At 33.2% G+C, this 14,661-nt stretch overlaps 1 protein-coding gene across 14 annotated transcripts in view; it reads left to right on the top strand.

The window, feature by feature from the left end:
* Positions 1-14,661, top strand: part of LOC100650469 (serine/threonine-protein kinase mig-15) — a 79,560-nt gene that overhangs the window by 56,782 nt on the left and 8,117 nt on the right. For 6 of the 14 annotated variants that reach the window (XM_048409655.1, XM_048409661.1, XM_048409657.1 and 3 more), the window contains 4 exons: positions 759-850; positions 1,770-1,846; positions 3,382-3,744; positions 11,384-11,536. In XM_048409655.1, coding sequence (XP_048265612.1) covers positions 759-850; positions 1,770-1,846; positions 3,382-3,744; positions 11,384-11,536 — 685 coding nt within the window. Of the gene's footprint in view, positions 1-758; positions 851-1,769; positions 1,847-2,946; positions 3,745-11,383; positions 11,537-14,661 lie in introns of all 14 variants that reach the window. The other 8 variants (XM_012319964.3, XM_012319968.3, XM_012319952.3 and 5 more) reach the window with 7 other exon arrangements.

Below are 14,661 nucleotides of genomic sequence, written 5' to 3'. Positions count from 1 at the left end.
AAACGAAGAAGGCTATCTTAGATGAAAATATTATGTAGGACTATGGAATAACGATGTATAATAGGTGAAAACAATAGGGTGGGATTGTAAAATCGATCAGTGGTTAAAGTTTGCAACTGTCGATGATCGCAAAAATTATCACGAAAGGGACATAATCATAAGAATTCATTACTGCTAGATAATAACGTTTTCGTTATCAAATAACAATTACCATGTATATCACTTCCCATTTTTAACAAAGATTGTGCAAAGAAAATTATATTCAATTATATCCAGCACAAGATTACTTCATCAAATTATATTCATAATTATATCAGCTTACAAAACAACAATGTAATATTGTAAATCACTAATAAATAATAAGTTAAATTGTTATTCAGGGTTTCTGTATCGGTGGGAACTTTACTTGTATTAATAATAAATCTTTCGTTTGAAAGAGGAATTTTAACTAATAGAGTAGTCATTTAACAAATAGTTGTCGCGACAGAGGAAAAAGTTGAATCAATGTGCAGTAATTAATGTTAAATAACAAACAGAGAATAATTTACAGTTAACTTTATATGTTTATATATTTTATATGTAAGGAAAAATGAAATTAATTTTACCGATGTTGTTTTGTTTGATTTCATCTTTCATTCCGCTTCGACACGTTGCTTCGAATCGTCGTCTTCGCCGCATCGCCACGCAACATACACCACGCATTCCGCATCGTTCGTGCGCCATCATGATCCTCTTCATTTCTATGTGTGTTGCTGCAGACCCGAATTTTCTCCTTTCAGACCATCGGCAGATCCATCGTCGACATCGTCGCACAATGCTCAGAATTCACACCTCGAAGGTAAGCCGAAAGGTAGGACATCGAACAAGAATTTTTTTATATTTTTCACGAAAATGCATATTATTTATATGAATGTCTCAATTAAGTATAATTATGTAAATACTGTATTATGTAATTAAAAGATTAGAACACAGCATGAAAATTCACTTTAAATGTACACGGTGTCCCACTGAAATTGTTTTGTCGGACACCCGATACCATCGACGAGATCGAAAATATTTTAGATAAAAGGTTTTGAGGAATATGTATGTAATTTGATAGGAGTAATTTTGTTGTAGAAGAGTAGAGAAGAATTTGTTACAACATTTTTTTGTATCTGCAAAAATTGATTTTGAAAATTCATTAGCTAGACGTACTTTTCATATGAGACGAAATAACGAATAAGAATTATTTTTGTATACAAAAATAAGCGGTATAATCGTTCGTGATATCGGAGGTTATGAGTTTATTAATCATTGTAAAAAATGTGTTTTACTATATCTTGTAAAAAGTTTTGAAAATCTTGTAAAAATATATGTATTGGGTTGTCCGAAAAGTGTCTTCTTTTACAGACACGTCTTTTACAACGATGCATCTTTATACAAACATGAAACCTAATCTGTCGAACGTTGTGATCTTTATTTTGATAGAACAAAATGGATCATACGTAATTCGATAAAGTAATATAAAACGGAAAATGTTGTGCAACCATTACTTCCTTATGAAACGAAAGAAACTTTTTGGACGACCTAATATGTACATGTAGAAGCTGAGTTGCAAGCTTTTGTCTTAGTCTATTCTTTAACTACGTTTGAATGAATATTTGAATGATATGGAAACAAAGCTGATTCTAAAGTTCTTTTTCCTGTCAAAGTTTTTACGGAATAAAGCCCGCAACAAACTTCCATCTCGATTGTAAAGTAAATACTTTTATTTTATTTTTTGCGCGCAGGTGGAGCACCAAATCGACCTCTTCCACCGACCCCTGATGAAGAAGAATCAGGAGATCGTACGCTAGTCATGAAACGGGTAAGTGTTCTCCAATTATGGGTCAACCTAAATGCAAGTCAACGTAATATTTTTTAGCGCCTTCTTGTCGTTTTTATGTGTATTGATGATGACACGGATCGGTCAATTTTCGCATACGGATTGAATGTAATATTTACTCTTGTGTCGTTTATTTACATTTTCATAGAGCGATCCATGTATTTTTTCAATTCTTTCCATTCTTCGAACACGCTTCAACATTTTCGAGATCAGATTTTAATAGAATCGGAGGAGAGAATGAAGATACAAACGATTGCATTGTATTTATGTTTCCCCTTTTTATAGATATATCTCTCTGTTGTGTTATATATCTATCGTTAGTCGGAAATAGTCAGAAACACATGTCAATTTCCATATTAATTATTCTTGTGCAATTCCAACGATCGAAACCGCTTTATTTGTATATCCGTTGTTTTCACACGATACATTATACGCTTGGTGACTATATGTTATGGCATACAAACATATATTCATAACGCCGCTACATATATAATATTAGCACCGTTGTTAAGCAGTAAAAAACCATACGAAACATACGAAGAATATAAATATAAAAAGAGGAAAAAGAGGGGATCGGCGAAATCGAGAGCCAATCGATGACATCACGATGTACAGTGTATATAATGATCTATTCGCAGAAAGATTATAATTACGCGAGTATGCACCGAGCGTTGCTCGAAATAAAATATTCCGAAATTCGCAGTTGAAAAGTTCCTTTCAACGACGCTTGATCATTGCTCCTAGTAGTTGGATAGATGAGATCAATCGGAGTCTCACGATTTCGTTTCATCATGTAGCTTCGTATCGTGGAATGTTTCTCATGACAATGTCGCGTAACATCGTATAAAATATAGTAGATGTTATTATTTATATATTATCTTGCTTCGTGTGGAACGTGTGTCAGTACGTTAGAAAATGAATTCCATTGACCGGTTGATATAATTACACTTGATCGCAATGCACTGCCATATCACAGCTAGCTCGCGTTATGTATCACCGCACGCCTATGATTTTCTTCTTTTCGTGTGAATGTTTTTTTTTCTTTTGTCACTTTGTTTATCGCCCTCGTGCGCGCTCCCTAGAAACTTAGTCAGATGTCAGACGATCGCGGCACGGCTAACAACAACCGGCGCTCCGAGGCGGAGGAGCAACTTCTACTGAAGGAGTGGGATTTCACCCGCTTCTTTCAGGGTTTTAACGAACGGTTGGATAAAATGAAACAAGAACCTTCGCAAGAGACAACGGAGACGAGCAAGTGTATTAACGAGAATCACCTTTCTTCGTCGTCCACGGAGAAAACGTTAAAGAGGCAGGATCAGTTATCGTCTCGTAGGAAGTATGAGAATCATTCGCAGCAGCAACAGCATCATCAAAAGCAGCAACAGCAGTTGAAAGCAGCGCATAGACGACAAGAAAGCGATTCGAAGCTTGGCAACACGTCCAGCGCTTTTGCACGTGCTTTCCGCCGCGAGAATTCCGACTTTTTTCCTTCCGCGAGACACTCTGCATATTTACAGAAGTCAGACTCAGCAAGATCGAGCATATTCTCAAGCGGTAACCGGCGTGGCAGCGAGATAAGCGTTGCCGGTATCGTCGGGAAAAAAGGGAACGTCGTGAGTACCGGCGAGCCGGTTCTTACGGACTTTTCGTTCGGTCGTGACGGTCTTCAGAGGCCTAGAAGGGAAAAAACTGAGAGCGAAATCGTTTTCGGTAGTAGACACGAGGCCAGAAGGTTCGACTTTGGACGTGATAAAGACGACACTACGAGAAGACGCAGTTGTAGACCATCAGATGCTGTTTCTGTCAGCGTTGACGAAGCAGGAACTATTAAATCTACGGCCAGTACAACGGCTAGCGAGTACAGCCCCATTGTCACCCAGGTCAGTCCCCCCTATCAACCCTGCCTGTGTGCTTGCCTGAAAAATATATACCTATTGCATTACCTTTATCTCTACCTTCGATTTCTCTACCATCGTGTCAATTTCGATACCCTGATTCTCATAAAAATCCATTCTCCTGACAAATGCCTCTCGATAAATAAATCGTAATATCTTATCCTAACTTGATCTTGAAACTGATCGAGTGGCAAACTTATTTCGTTAAATTATTCGAACCGAGTACTTACATTTTCTCTTTTCGAAATCGCTTAACGGAATTCTTCGCTATTACATCATTTTGCTTGACAAAATGCAAATTCCTTTGACACATCAATTTTTTTCAAATATAATCAACTTAACCAGCAACTTAATATTAACATAAGCTAACCGTTCGAATTGTACAATGTATTTCATCACTTGTATCTTACTTTCTGATATCACATCGACAGGCATATTTTGTCATTGAACCTTTACACGTCCGTTCTTCCAACATCTAACGGCATACAAAAATCAACATAGAAAGCTAGTCAGCTACGCTCGAATTTTAGGCGCATTTCCCCCTGTTACCTTCCTTCTTTTTATTTCTTCAGATTTACAAACATGAGTAGGATACATAACTATTAGCGCTATCAGTATTCTGTTACCAACAATTACTATTATCCTATACTATTTTACTAGATTATTCATTCAGACAAGGTCGCACAAAGCTTCATAGAGGAACGTTAGAACTTTGATAACGTATACCTGGTATAATGGAATTAACAGTATATCATTTCACGTTACTAATAGTATTTTAAGATTGTTATTTTGTAACTTAGGAAAAGGGAACATTTTCACCTTATTAACGAAACTTCTTTTTCTCGCTTCTCATTCTGTTTCTCGTGCTTAACGATGTTTTCTCATATTACAGTATCTGTCGAGTAGTATTAAAACGACGCATTAATCATTCTCAGACATTTTTTTTTTAATCGATCTCATTCTCATCACTTCTACAATGTACTTTGATGTTTAACCCTTTGCTATATAATTTGCGTCTTATTGAACAAACTCGTCCTCAAACTTTGTAAGATCAATGCAAGGCCAACAATGCGACGATTTCAGTTTATCTTGTTCAATTTCCAAATCATACGATAAATTGCTCGTAGAACGTTGACAATTTTTTGGACGATTAATTTGCACATTTATACATATGTATATGACTAGAACGTATGAATTACACAGGTATTAATGCTTTTTAACGATTAAATCGCACACATAGTGCGTATTGTGTTGTCGAAATGTCGAAGTCTTGAACCTTTCCTGGTGTGAATTATAAATTTCATTTTAAGATCTTGCGATGATATACGATTGAACCAAATGTGCATTGATTAGTATTATTCTTAGCAATTCTGAGCAAATTCCGACAACTCAATAAATCATAACTTTAATTTAAAAGAGATACTTAAATCTAAAAAAATTCTGTCTACAACTCGAGAGTCTGACAAATTCACCGCGACAGAATTACACTTTCTGATATACAGGGTGTGACATAAAGGTTGGGACAAAAGTGATACTATGTATTACTGGGGTCAAAGGGGTAAATTTGCGTGTGAAAATGATCTATCGAAGAATTGTAAGCGCTTAGAAATTTGTATTAATTGTTTTGGTTCTTTTCTTATCTATTTTATCACATTGATACGTAGTGTAAATTTTGATCCATTCTTCTCGGACATCCTGTACATAAATGTTACTTTCTTAGTAGCAAAGGGTTAAATTGCATAGAAATTCTTAGTTTTGTTATCATCTTAAAGGTACTTGTATGGCTATTGCCGTCGTTATTACTATTACCATCATGCATATTACTAACAGTATATGTATTGTTACAATTATTGTGTAATAATAACAATATTACTTACGCTCACACCCTACTATAGCAATATGGATATAAGTCAGTATCTCTGGGTTTTATCACGAGCTATAAGAGAATAAAAAGTAACTTGGTTTCTATTGTAATTTACATCTACTAAAATGTACGAAATATTTCTATTAACGAATAACATCTATTTTTTTTTTATTTTACTAATATCATCCTATATGGCTTGTTAATGTCTTTCACCTTTCACGTCCAATTGTAAAAGTGATTAACGATGGAGGATAAGATTAACGATAACAATTACCGAAACTATGTAATGTTTCACTAACTTCATTGTGAAAATTGTTAGAAACATTGTTGACTATTGTGTACCTTTGAGAAATAATGTTGAGAAATTTTACGTGAAAGAACTTCAGTTTTCTATGTTCCCGTGTTAAGTCCAGTGTGTAGTACGTATATTACTTCTTCCGATGAATAAAACTTTATCTGCATAAACAAAAGGATTCCTTAAAATTGTAACATTTCTTACAACGAATCCGCCAATGTCTTCTACACGGTGTTAAAGTAAATGATAAAATGGAAATGAGAGAAGTGGAAAGAAACAAAGAGAGGAGAAGGAGAAGGAGAGGGCGAAAGAGAAGATCAGGAAAAATTTTTGGGATTGAAGTTAGTGAAACTGCATGTACATATGTATTTTTCTTAATAAAAATGATTAAGGTTGTCGCGTAAAAAAATATTTCCTATCAGAATATTATTTTGAGTAACAAAAATCGTTGTAAATAACATTGCTTATCGGTTTCAACGAACATCAGAGTCGATCATTGGCCATAGAAACATGTAAAAATAATCGCTTTCATTTTCAGGAATCCTAATATCCAACAAATACGAATACAGTGCGCTATTTCTAGTACCATATTTATTATCCACTAACATTACTGCCATCGATATCATCATCGTTAGCATCACTATCGCCACTGCTACTATCGCTCCGTTTCTTTTGGAACTAATCCTTTCCTTCCTTTCGAATGATCTACGATACTTAGTACGGAGAAAATACGAGAAACCCTATCGCTCTACAACGATATTTATCGTTATTTCAAATTCCGTACCTGAGAGAGGAGGATTAACCGCATGGAATTTCTTTGAGGACGTTCGTCTTGTTTCTACGTTACATCACCGTGTGAAGGGAAAAACTGCTAGCGTTGCTACGATCGTCGCAGCGAAACATCGCGGGATTCAGAAAAAGAGCAGTTCAAAATTTGTGAAAGTGTGTCTTACGTACGTCATTTTCGTTAAGTTCACGTTACGCATATCTACTACACAGGTTCCACGTTGATTTCATCACGTTTCTTTTCTTCTTCTTCTTCGTCTATATTTACTTTGATTTTCCGTTTTCTTTTCTTTCTTTTTGTTTTTAAAGTTAAGAGAAAGACATCGTCGTTTCCACAAGAGCGAATCGTTAGTAAACAAAATGTTTTTTGCACTTTTGCAGCATTCTCGTTTCGTATAAATATAGGCCATAATTGTCGCAGTAGATATTAAATCCGATCGTAAAAAAAGAAACTTTTACGTAAGAATTATTGCGACGTAGAAGTGATCAGCAACGAAAATAGCAACGAACGTTAACTTCAAAGCTGATAATTAAATCGAATTTCACGCATATGCTTTCATTTGTATAGAATCAATCGCTAGCTTTCTCGGTGTATAAGCGTGCATTCTAATCGATTGTAGTCTTTGCTTTAGAAGAATCTGTAGGATCTTTCGAATTGATAACTACTTAATTTGATAATAAACATATCAGTTATATTATTTAATTTAAAAAAATATCATAAATTTAAAAAGAAGTATTTTAATATATATTTATATATAGATATAGATATAATGTCTTACAAAAAGTTATAATTTTACGATGATAATAGCGATCAAGTGTTATTTTATTACTTTCTTGCATGTCTGTTTCTGGTTAATCGATTCAAATTTTCAAGCGATTCATGTCCTTCGTTCTTCATTTATTTGACAATGTTATCATAAGACACCGATCACTCAAAGCTGTATACATGTAATGCATGTTTATTCACGTTCCTGTCGATTAAAGGAAATTCTAAACAAGAAGACAGAGTAATATTAATTGTTACATCGATACTATCGTATGAAAATTATTCGACTTATATCGTAGGAAAAAAAGGGGGATGGGATAAGTTGATGAGATAGAATCATTAATCCAGTGCTGTCCGTGGACGAGATTCGTTACACAGCTTTCTTCTTCTCTGCTAACTTTACCCCTACAGATATTTATTTATGATTGATAAGTACGGATAAAAACGGTTAATGAATATATCACTTTTTATTAAATTTGCTTCAACGAACCGAGCGATTATGCTATGCCGAGGATGAGAGAGACAAAGCAGCAGCCTCTAGCACCCGGGTCAGATTAATTTTGAGCGCTCAATAAATGATCGATCAACGAAAATTCGAATTTTTATATTTTTTGTGGGTCCCATGTTAGGTCGTTATCGTCTTTGCTGAGATTCTGCTAACAGAAAAGAGTCCAACTACGATCTTGTTTGGGGCTTATTACGTTACATGTAAGACGAAATTATTATCGTTATATCTTTTCTTTTACTTTATTGATAACCGAATGCGTCTGTATTCGGACATATTTTGATTGGAAAAACTCTCAGATCTAATAAAAAATATAGTAAACGTAAATTTCCATTATCAAATGATCAATCTAAACTAATGGGTACTCAAAATTTAGCTCTTTCAGTCGCACCGTACTGGAAGAACATTCACTCGGGGAGGAGGATGGTCAAAAAATGGCAAATTTGTACCCCTTTAAAAATTGTAAAATTCCAATAAAGCATCATTCTATAAGTGCAAACGTATAAAAGTACAGTGATTTATGGCAAACGTAGTGAAAAAATTGTAAAAAATGTAGATGAAGTCGACGATGTCACGAAATACATTAAATACACTCCATCTCGTTTTATAATAGAATTAAGTTATAGCGTAATTGGAAACAGATTTCATGAAAGATTCGCATAGTGATATCATATCTCAATTTCTTGTTTCTATTAATCAACAACTTGAGTAATACGTTTTTATATTCTACATATTTTTATATAAATATTTATCGACTTTCCTTTACAAAACAGCGTTCGAACTTTTTTTTTGTATTATTTTATTCATATAATTTTAAAATAATAATTTCAAAATATTTTGTATTCATATAAAGATTCTGATCGTTTTAAGCCAGAAAGTTCCAATTCGCCTCTCAGAGCGCCTCGCGAACCTCGTCTACATCTTTTACAACTTGCCCGTCACGTTTGTCACGAATAATTGTACCTTTACGATAACACAGGACTTAGGACTTGTAAAATTCTAGATCCCAGAAACGATACAAATTTCTCCCTCTTTTCACCATCCTTTATCGCGTTTTCTCACTTAACGCACCTAACACACGCTGCGTCTTCTCTGAACGACGAGACATTTGCTTCGGTTAACACCAAATGTGACGAATAAAGTAGCACTTGGTTGTTCCAAAGAAGGCGTACGTATTTGAAATTCCACGTACGAAACTCGTACTTACGTTGGATACGCGACAAGCGTTTTCACGTTTCTCGTACGTAAATTAAAGGCAGTGATGGGAATGTTGGTTTGCTCGCGAATAAAGCTTGGACAGCACTGCGTTAGTCGTCAATGTGGATTGTATACGTAATGTGTGTTCTTGGTTAACAGTGTTTTTATAATTATTTTGAGAATTGTAGAATTGTACGCGAAGATAAATTGAAAGGAAGAGAAAAGCTACTTAGAAGAAAAAGAAAGGGAAATACTGCTGACGAAAAGATATTTTAAGAGATGGAGTGCTGTTGTATGCGTGTGTGCGTGCGTGTGTGTGCGTATGCGTATAATTCGCGCGCATTTGTATGTTACACGTCACATGCATAAATGTCAGCTTGCAAACATTTTTGTGGTAGCACTGTTGCGAATCATGATTGAGACTTATTGTCTTGCATGATGCTTTTCATTTTATTTGATGTATGCGATGTATGTTTGTAACGCTATGTCCCAGTATACGCCAAGCATGCTCTGTTTTTCATTTTATGTGTTTCTTGGGCATGGTATGAATTGTGTTTTTATTACTGTTACTCGTAAAATCAACGTACAACGAAGGAAATCGACAATTTTGACGCTTCCGCTAGAAACTGATTCTTCAAAATAGCATTGTCTATCATGTTGCGATAAAAATCCATCGATACGATAAAAGTATCTTTAATTTTTAATTGCGCTTAATAATCGCACCTAACGATCCAACCACATATCACACGTGTAATTGATTTCAGATATTTCTTATTATAATCATTATTGGTATTATCGATAAGCGTTGAAATGTGATTTCTTTTCTTTTTTTTTTTTATATAAGCATCAACAACAAATAAACGTACGAATGCTAACTTATACTCCTCAAACTGTTTATTGTTAATTTTCAAACAAACTTTTAGCCATCGTTCGTGTCAAAACTGAAACAAATACATCTTTTACGATTAAGTTATTCGTATCATTTACGAAACGATCTGTTCGTATTTTAGTACGTAACTGTGTTGTCGGATTATAGTAGTGTCATTTTATTGTTTGTATCCTGTCGCACAATAAAGTGTACACGGTGACAGTAAAATGTAAAGTAGTATTTTAAGAAATGTGTATTGCGTTATAAATACTTAACATGAAATAATTAAAATATGAATGCAATCATTATAAACGCGAGTATCTATAGAAACCAATGTATAATACGATAATTTCGTGCCAAGATGTTGTATTTCATCCTATTGCACGCTTTTGCTAATGTTACGAATATAAAAACGATCCTGAGATTGCTTATCCCCTGCTTCCGTCATTACTTTAGAGAGTGTGTATTGTTATATGTTTTTTTTTTTTTAATGCAGTAGACGAGTGAACCAAATGTTTATTATTTATTTTTGTCAACTCTCTATGCACGAACCCGGTTTTCTTATGTTTCGCGCAATATTTTACATGTAATTGTAACAAGTACTTTGTCGACAACCGAATATATAAAAATCAAATACCAAATATATTTTTATTGTTGTAGACTTGTCGTCGATGCATTAGCGATTTTAAATTAATAACAATTATACCTAGTATTTACTTTCTCTGTTGCTTCCTCGCGCATTATTCACTTTTTTTTTTAAATAATTGCGTTTCATGTGTTTTGCTTGTCTTTTCTTCTCTTCTTCGATCCTTGTAAAATCATTATCCATAATTTCATTGTTTTCCCTTCCTTTTCGTTCTGCATTCTTCTTCGCCTCTTACAATTTTTCAATTCGATCTTTGACATTCACTTATTTCATTGCAATTTGCTTGATCGTCTTAAAACCTGAATTTCAAGTAAATACGTGTATTTTCTTGCGCAACAACAGAACCAGACTGTTGACGTTTATCGTAGACGAAACGCAATTCGTATTATAGGTGAGAGAAAAGAAAGAAAACGAAAACAATCGTTGCATCCATTTCATTATCAAGTTGTATGTATAGATCGTTACAATCAATTACACGTCTTTTTATATCGAAACACACGAATACATATTCCTCTGTATCGGTAAGATTTAATCTATCGATCGAGATGAAGATCTCCAGCTTGCTCGAAGATTATCGTTCAAAAAGAAATTCAGGTCTTAAATTTTGAGCAGATTTTATCGTCGTTCTTTTGTTTAGATTTTTTCCTATTCTATTAATAACGATGATCGATTGAAGTATTAATCGATATTTTTATAGAATCGGGAAAGTGGTGATCGTTCGAGAGGCGGAGGAAGTGGCGGTGATTTTCAGAGGTCGGATTCATCCCCCGGATCACGGCCCAGTTCCGTCTTGCCGGATCTTCTTACCTCGTCACCAGGTCAACGACAGGATAAGACAACAAGTGAAGAGGTTAGATATATACATATTTACACACATATATAATTGCATTTCTTTCTATTACCTCATCTTCTCCATATATGTAACCGCGAATGTGTCAATTTCCACGCATTCAGATTCGTCTCACATGTTTGATGCTACGTGGGAATCATTATTGTCCATGATCGCTGATTTTGTGTTATTCTTATAGTGTATGTAACTCGCGTATCGTAAGCCTATTGTACGCATTTCAAAGATTACAGATATAGTCGCTATAAAAAAAAAAAGAGAAAAATAGATTAAAAAAATTAAAAAAAAGTGGTATTTTTAGATATAAAAAAGCGATGACATACGAGCGTTTCAAATGCAAAGAATTCAGATCGTATTTGAAAATCTAATCTTCTTCTTAGGACAGTTTCGTAATAGTTGCACCCTTTGGTCGATCAATTATGTTTTCTCTTTCTTTCGCTTTGCTTCGATGCACTTCTTTTATTTTAACAACAAATGTGAAAGAAATAAGTTAAAATTGTTGCTTTTTTTTAAATTATAGTAGTTTTTTAAATTATTGATAATGAGCTTAATATTTGAATCATAATATTTTTTTTCTTTTTTTAATATAATTTTAGCCCAAGTATATTTTTAAATTGCATACCTTTGATAGAGTTCCGGTAGATATAGGAGAAGGGTCCAATGAAAATTCAATCTTCAATTTCTCGAAATATGTGACGTGTTTTCACGATACAGTCAATTCTGTTTTTATACGATTTTCTTTTACGCAATTTTAATTCTACACGGTTTAAAAAATATTAAATCTTTTTGTTACACGATTTAATATGATTTAATGCAATTCACATCATCGTATTCTGTAAAAAAAAAAAGAAAAAAAAAGAAAGGATCATTTGACGTTAATCTTTTGTGCTCGAAGCTTTTTTCATATTTCTTTTCGTAGATTCCTATTCCAATTTTATTTTACATATCTATTGGAATTTAACTGCTAACTGGCTACTGCTTAGTTATTTATTTTTTGTTCAAGTGGCTACTCTATGGAAAAGTCATATAAAACGCATTTCGAAGTTGAGTGGTGACGTCGAGTTTTGGTAATTCCAAAATTAAGAAAACTTAGTTAATAAACGTATGTCGATTCAGATCCTCAGATTCAGAGTGTATTAAGTCCACCTAAAAAAAAACAATGACTTTTTATATTTTTGTTCTATTAAATTTTCTACTCTATCCAATGGTGAAATAGCTTTCGTTCCGAATTGTTTAGTTTTTAATATAACAGTCTAAAAATGATACCAAATCTTGTGTATCTTGTTACAATGTTTTTGCAACATCGATTTACTCTCCTTTAGGATACTCTCAGACGATCAATAATATGGTCAATATTTCAAGATTTTCTACGAAAATGCGGTTTGTCAATAAATATTCACAATATCATATTGACAATATACATTGATTCCTTCAGTTGAGAAGCTTGAGATATTGTCAATATACACAGAATGGATATGAGGTTTGAAAAATGTGGCTTAATACATTGCAGTTCTGAGGCCCAGAAATGTAAGTTATATTCTTTGTCGTTTTGTATTCTTGAATTAGTGGTATGTCACTTTCTTTATATGAAAAATAATTCACTTTGCCTATATGTGTTCATACGTATATAAATATCTTCATAAGTTTCTAAAATAAAAAATATGTTCAAATAGATAAGGATGATTTGAAGATTTAATTAAAGACTTTGATATAGTCTGTTGAAAAAATATATTGTTTGTTTTCATATCGCTGATTTTTTTGAGTGTGAAACAAATTTTCTTTTTTCTTTCACGTGCACTGTATCTTTTTTTTTACATGACTTCTTTTGTACAGTTCCTTTTTTTTTGTAACGATCCCCTACCGTGTAAAAACAGAATTCTCTGTATATTAGTGTAAACAATAGTAAATGTACAATATTCTGTATTTTGCTAATGTGTACTTTTAACCAAAATTTGGTTTCATTTCAATTCAAACGTAGGTTAGATGTAGTGCAACATAGTTTTATTCATTTGAACGTAAGTGATTCTATTTGAAACTCTCCAGAGATTTAAATTGTTAGTAATGTCATTTAATTTTTAACTAGTGCCGCTAACTTTATGAGACTAAATATTTGCAACAATATTGTTCAACATATCTAAACACAAGAAACGATAAGTCGTTCTTGCAGCAAGGAAACTCACAATAATTGCAGAATAATTATTTATTATCCTTGGTGAGCTAAATCATTAATTTCTTTGTATTTAAAGAAAATAGTATTTGATTTAACGTGGTAAAGTTTGACGTAACGCCTCGAGCGTAAATCTTTAATGTCGAAATGTAGATGCTGAAAACATTGTGGAAATAATTTTCAATGTTAACTGTAAAATATAACGCGCTTTAAAGAATATATTTTGTTTTTAATTACACTTTAAAAGTAGTAATATTGTCATATAATCTAAATTTTAAAGAAATGTTGACATTTTTCATTACAAATATGTGATTATTTCTATGAAAGTTTGCGCATATAAATTATAGACAAAAGTAAGAGATACCTTATCATGATTAAAATATATAAAGTATGCTTGTCCAAATTTTCACACATTTTATCCAAGATACAATTTTTCTATAAATACGTACACCGTGTAATCAATACCATAAACATTATAGTTTTATGTTCCTCTGAACAGTTACAGTACTTGCTTTATGTGATTTGTTCTTGTTATTTTCTATTTATATCTTTCATTGTAGTTTCAAATCAACATGTTGGTAATATATGAAAACGATCTATTTTTGAAACATTATGTATTACGCTATCTCTTTTCTTTTCTTTTTTTTTTTCTTTCGTAGTATTACGTATTAATGAAAATATATTAGTATGCTGTTTTTTTGCGAGTTACGTCCTGTATATGTGCTTATTTATATACATATGTATGCGTAGAATCATCGAATAGTTGCGTATTAGCGTGAATGCATGGTGGTAAAATTCTACGTGAACTGCCATGCGATGGACGAGAGAGATCTGAAATATCTTGACAAATATGTTGTACACATCGTGCTAAATACGATAAGAGAGCTTTCCTGCTATGTATTCGAGTGTTAGTAACGAATAATTCTGTATGTGTATACACGTTAAAGACGCTTCTATGAAA

The sequence above is a fragment of the Bombus terrestris genome, chromosome 10, assembly GCF_910591885.1.
Source record: "Bombus terrestris chromosome 10, iyBomTerr1.2, whole genome shotgun sequence".
Classification (NCBI taxonomy): domain Eukaryota; kingdom Metazoa; phylum Arthropoda; class Insecta; order Hymenoptera; family Apidae; genus Bombus; species Bombus terrestris.
This window is presented reverse-complemented; position numbering and strand designations above follow the sequence as displayed.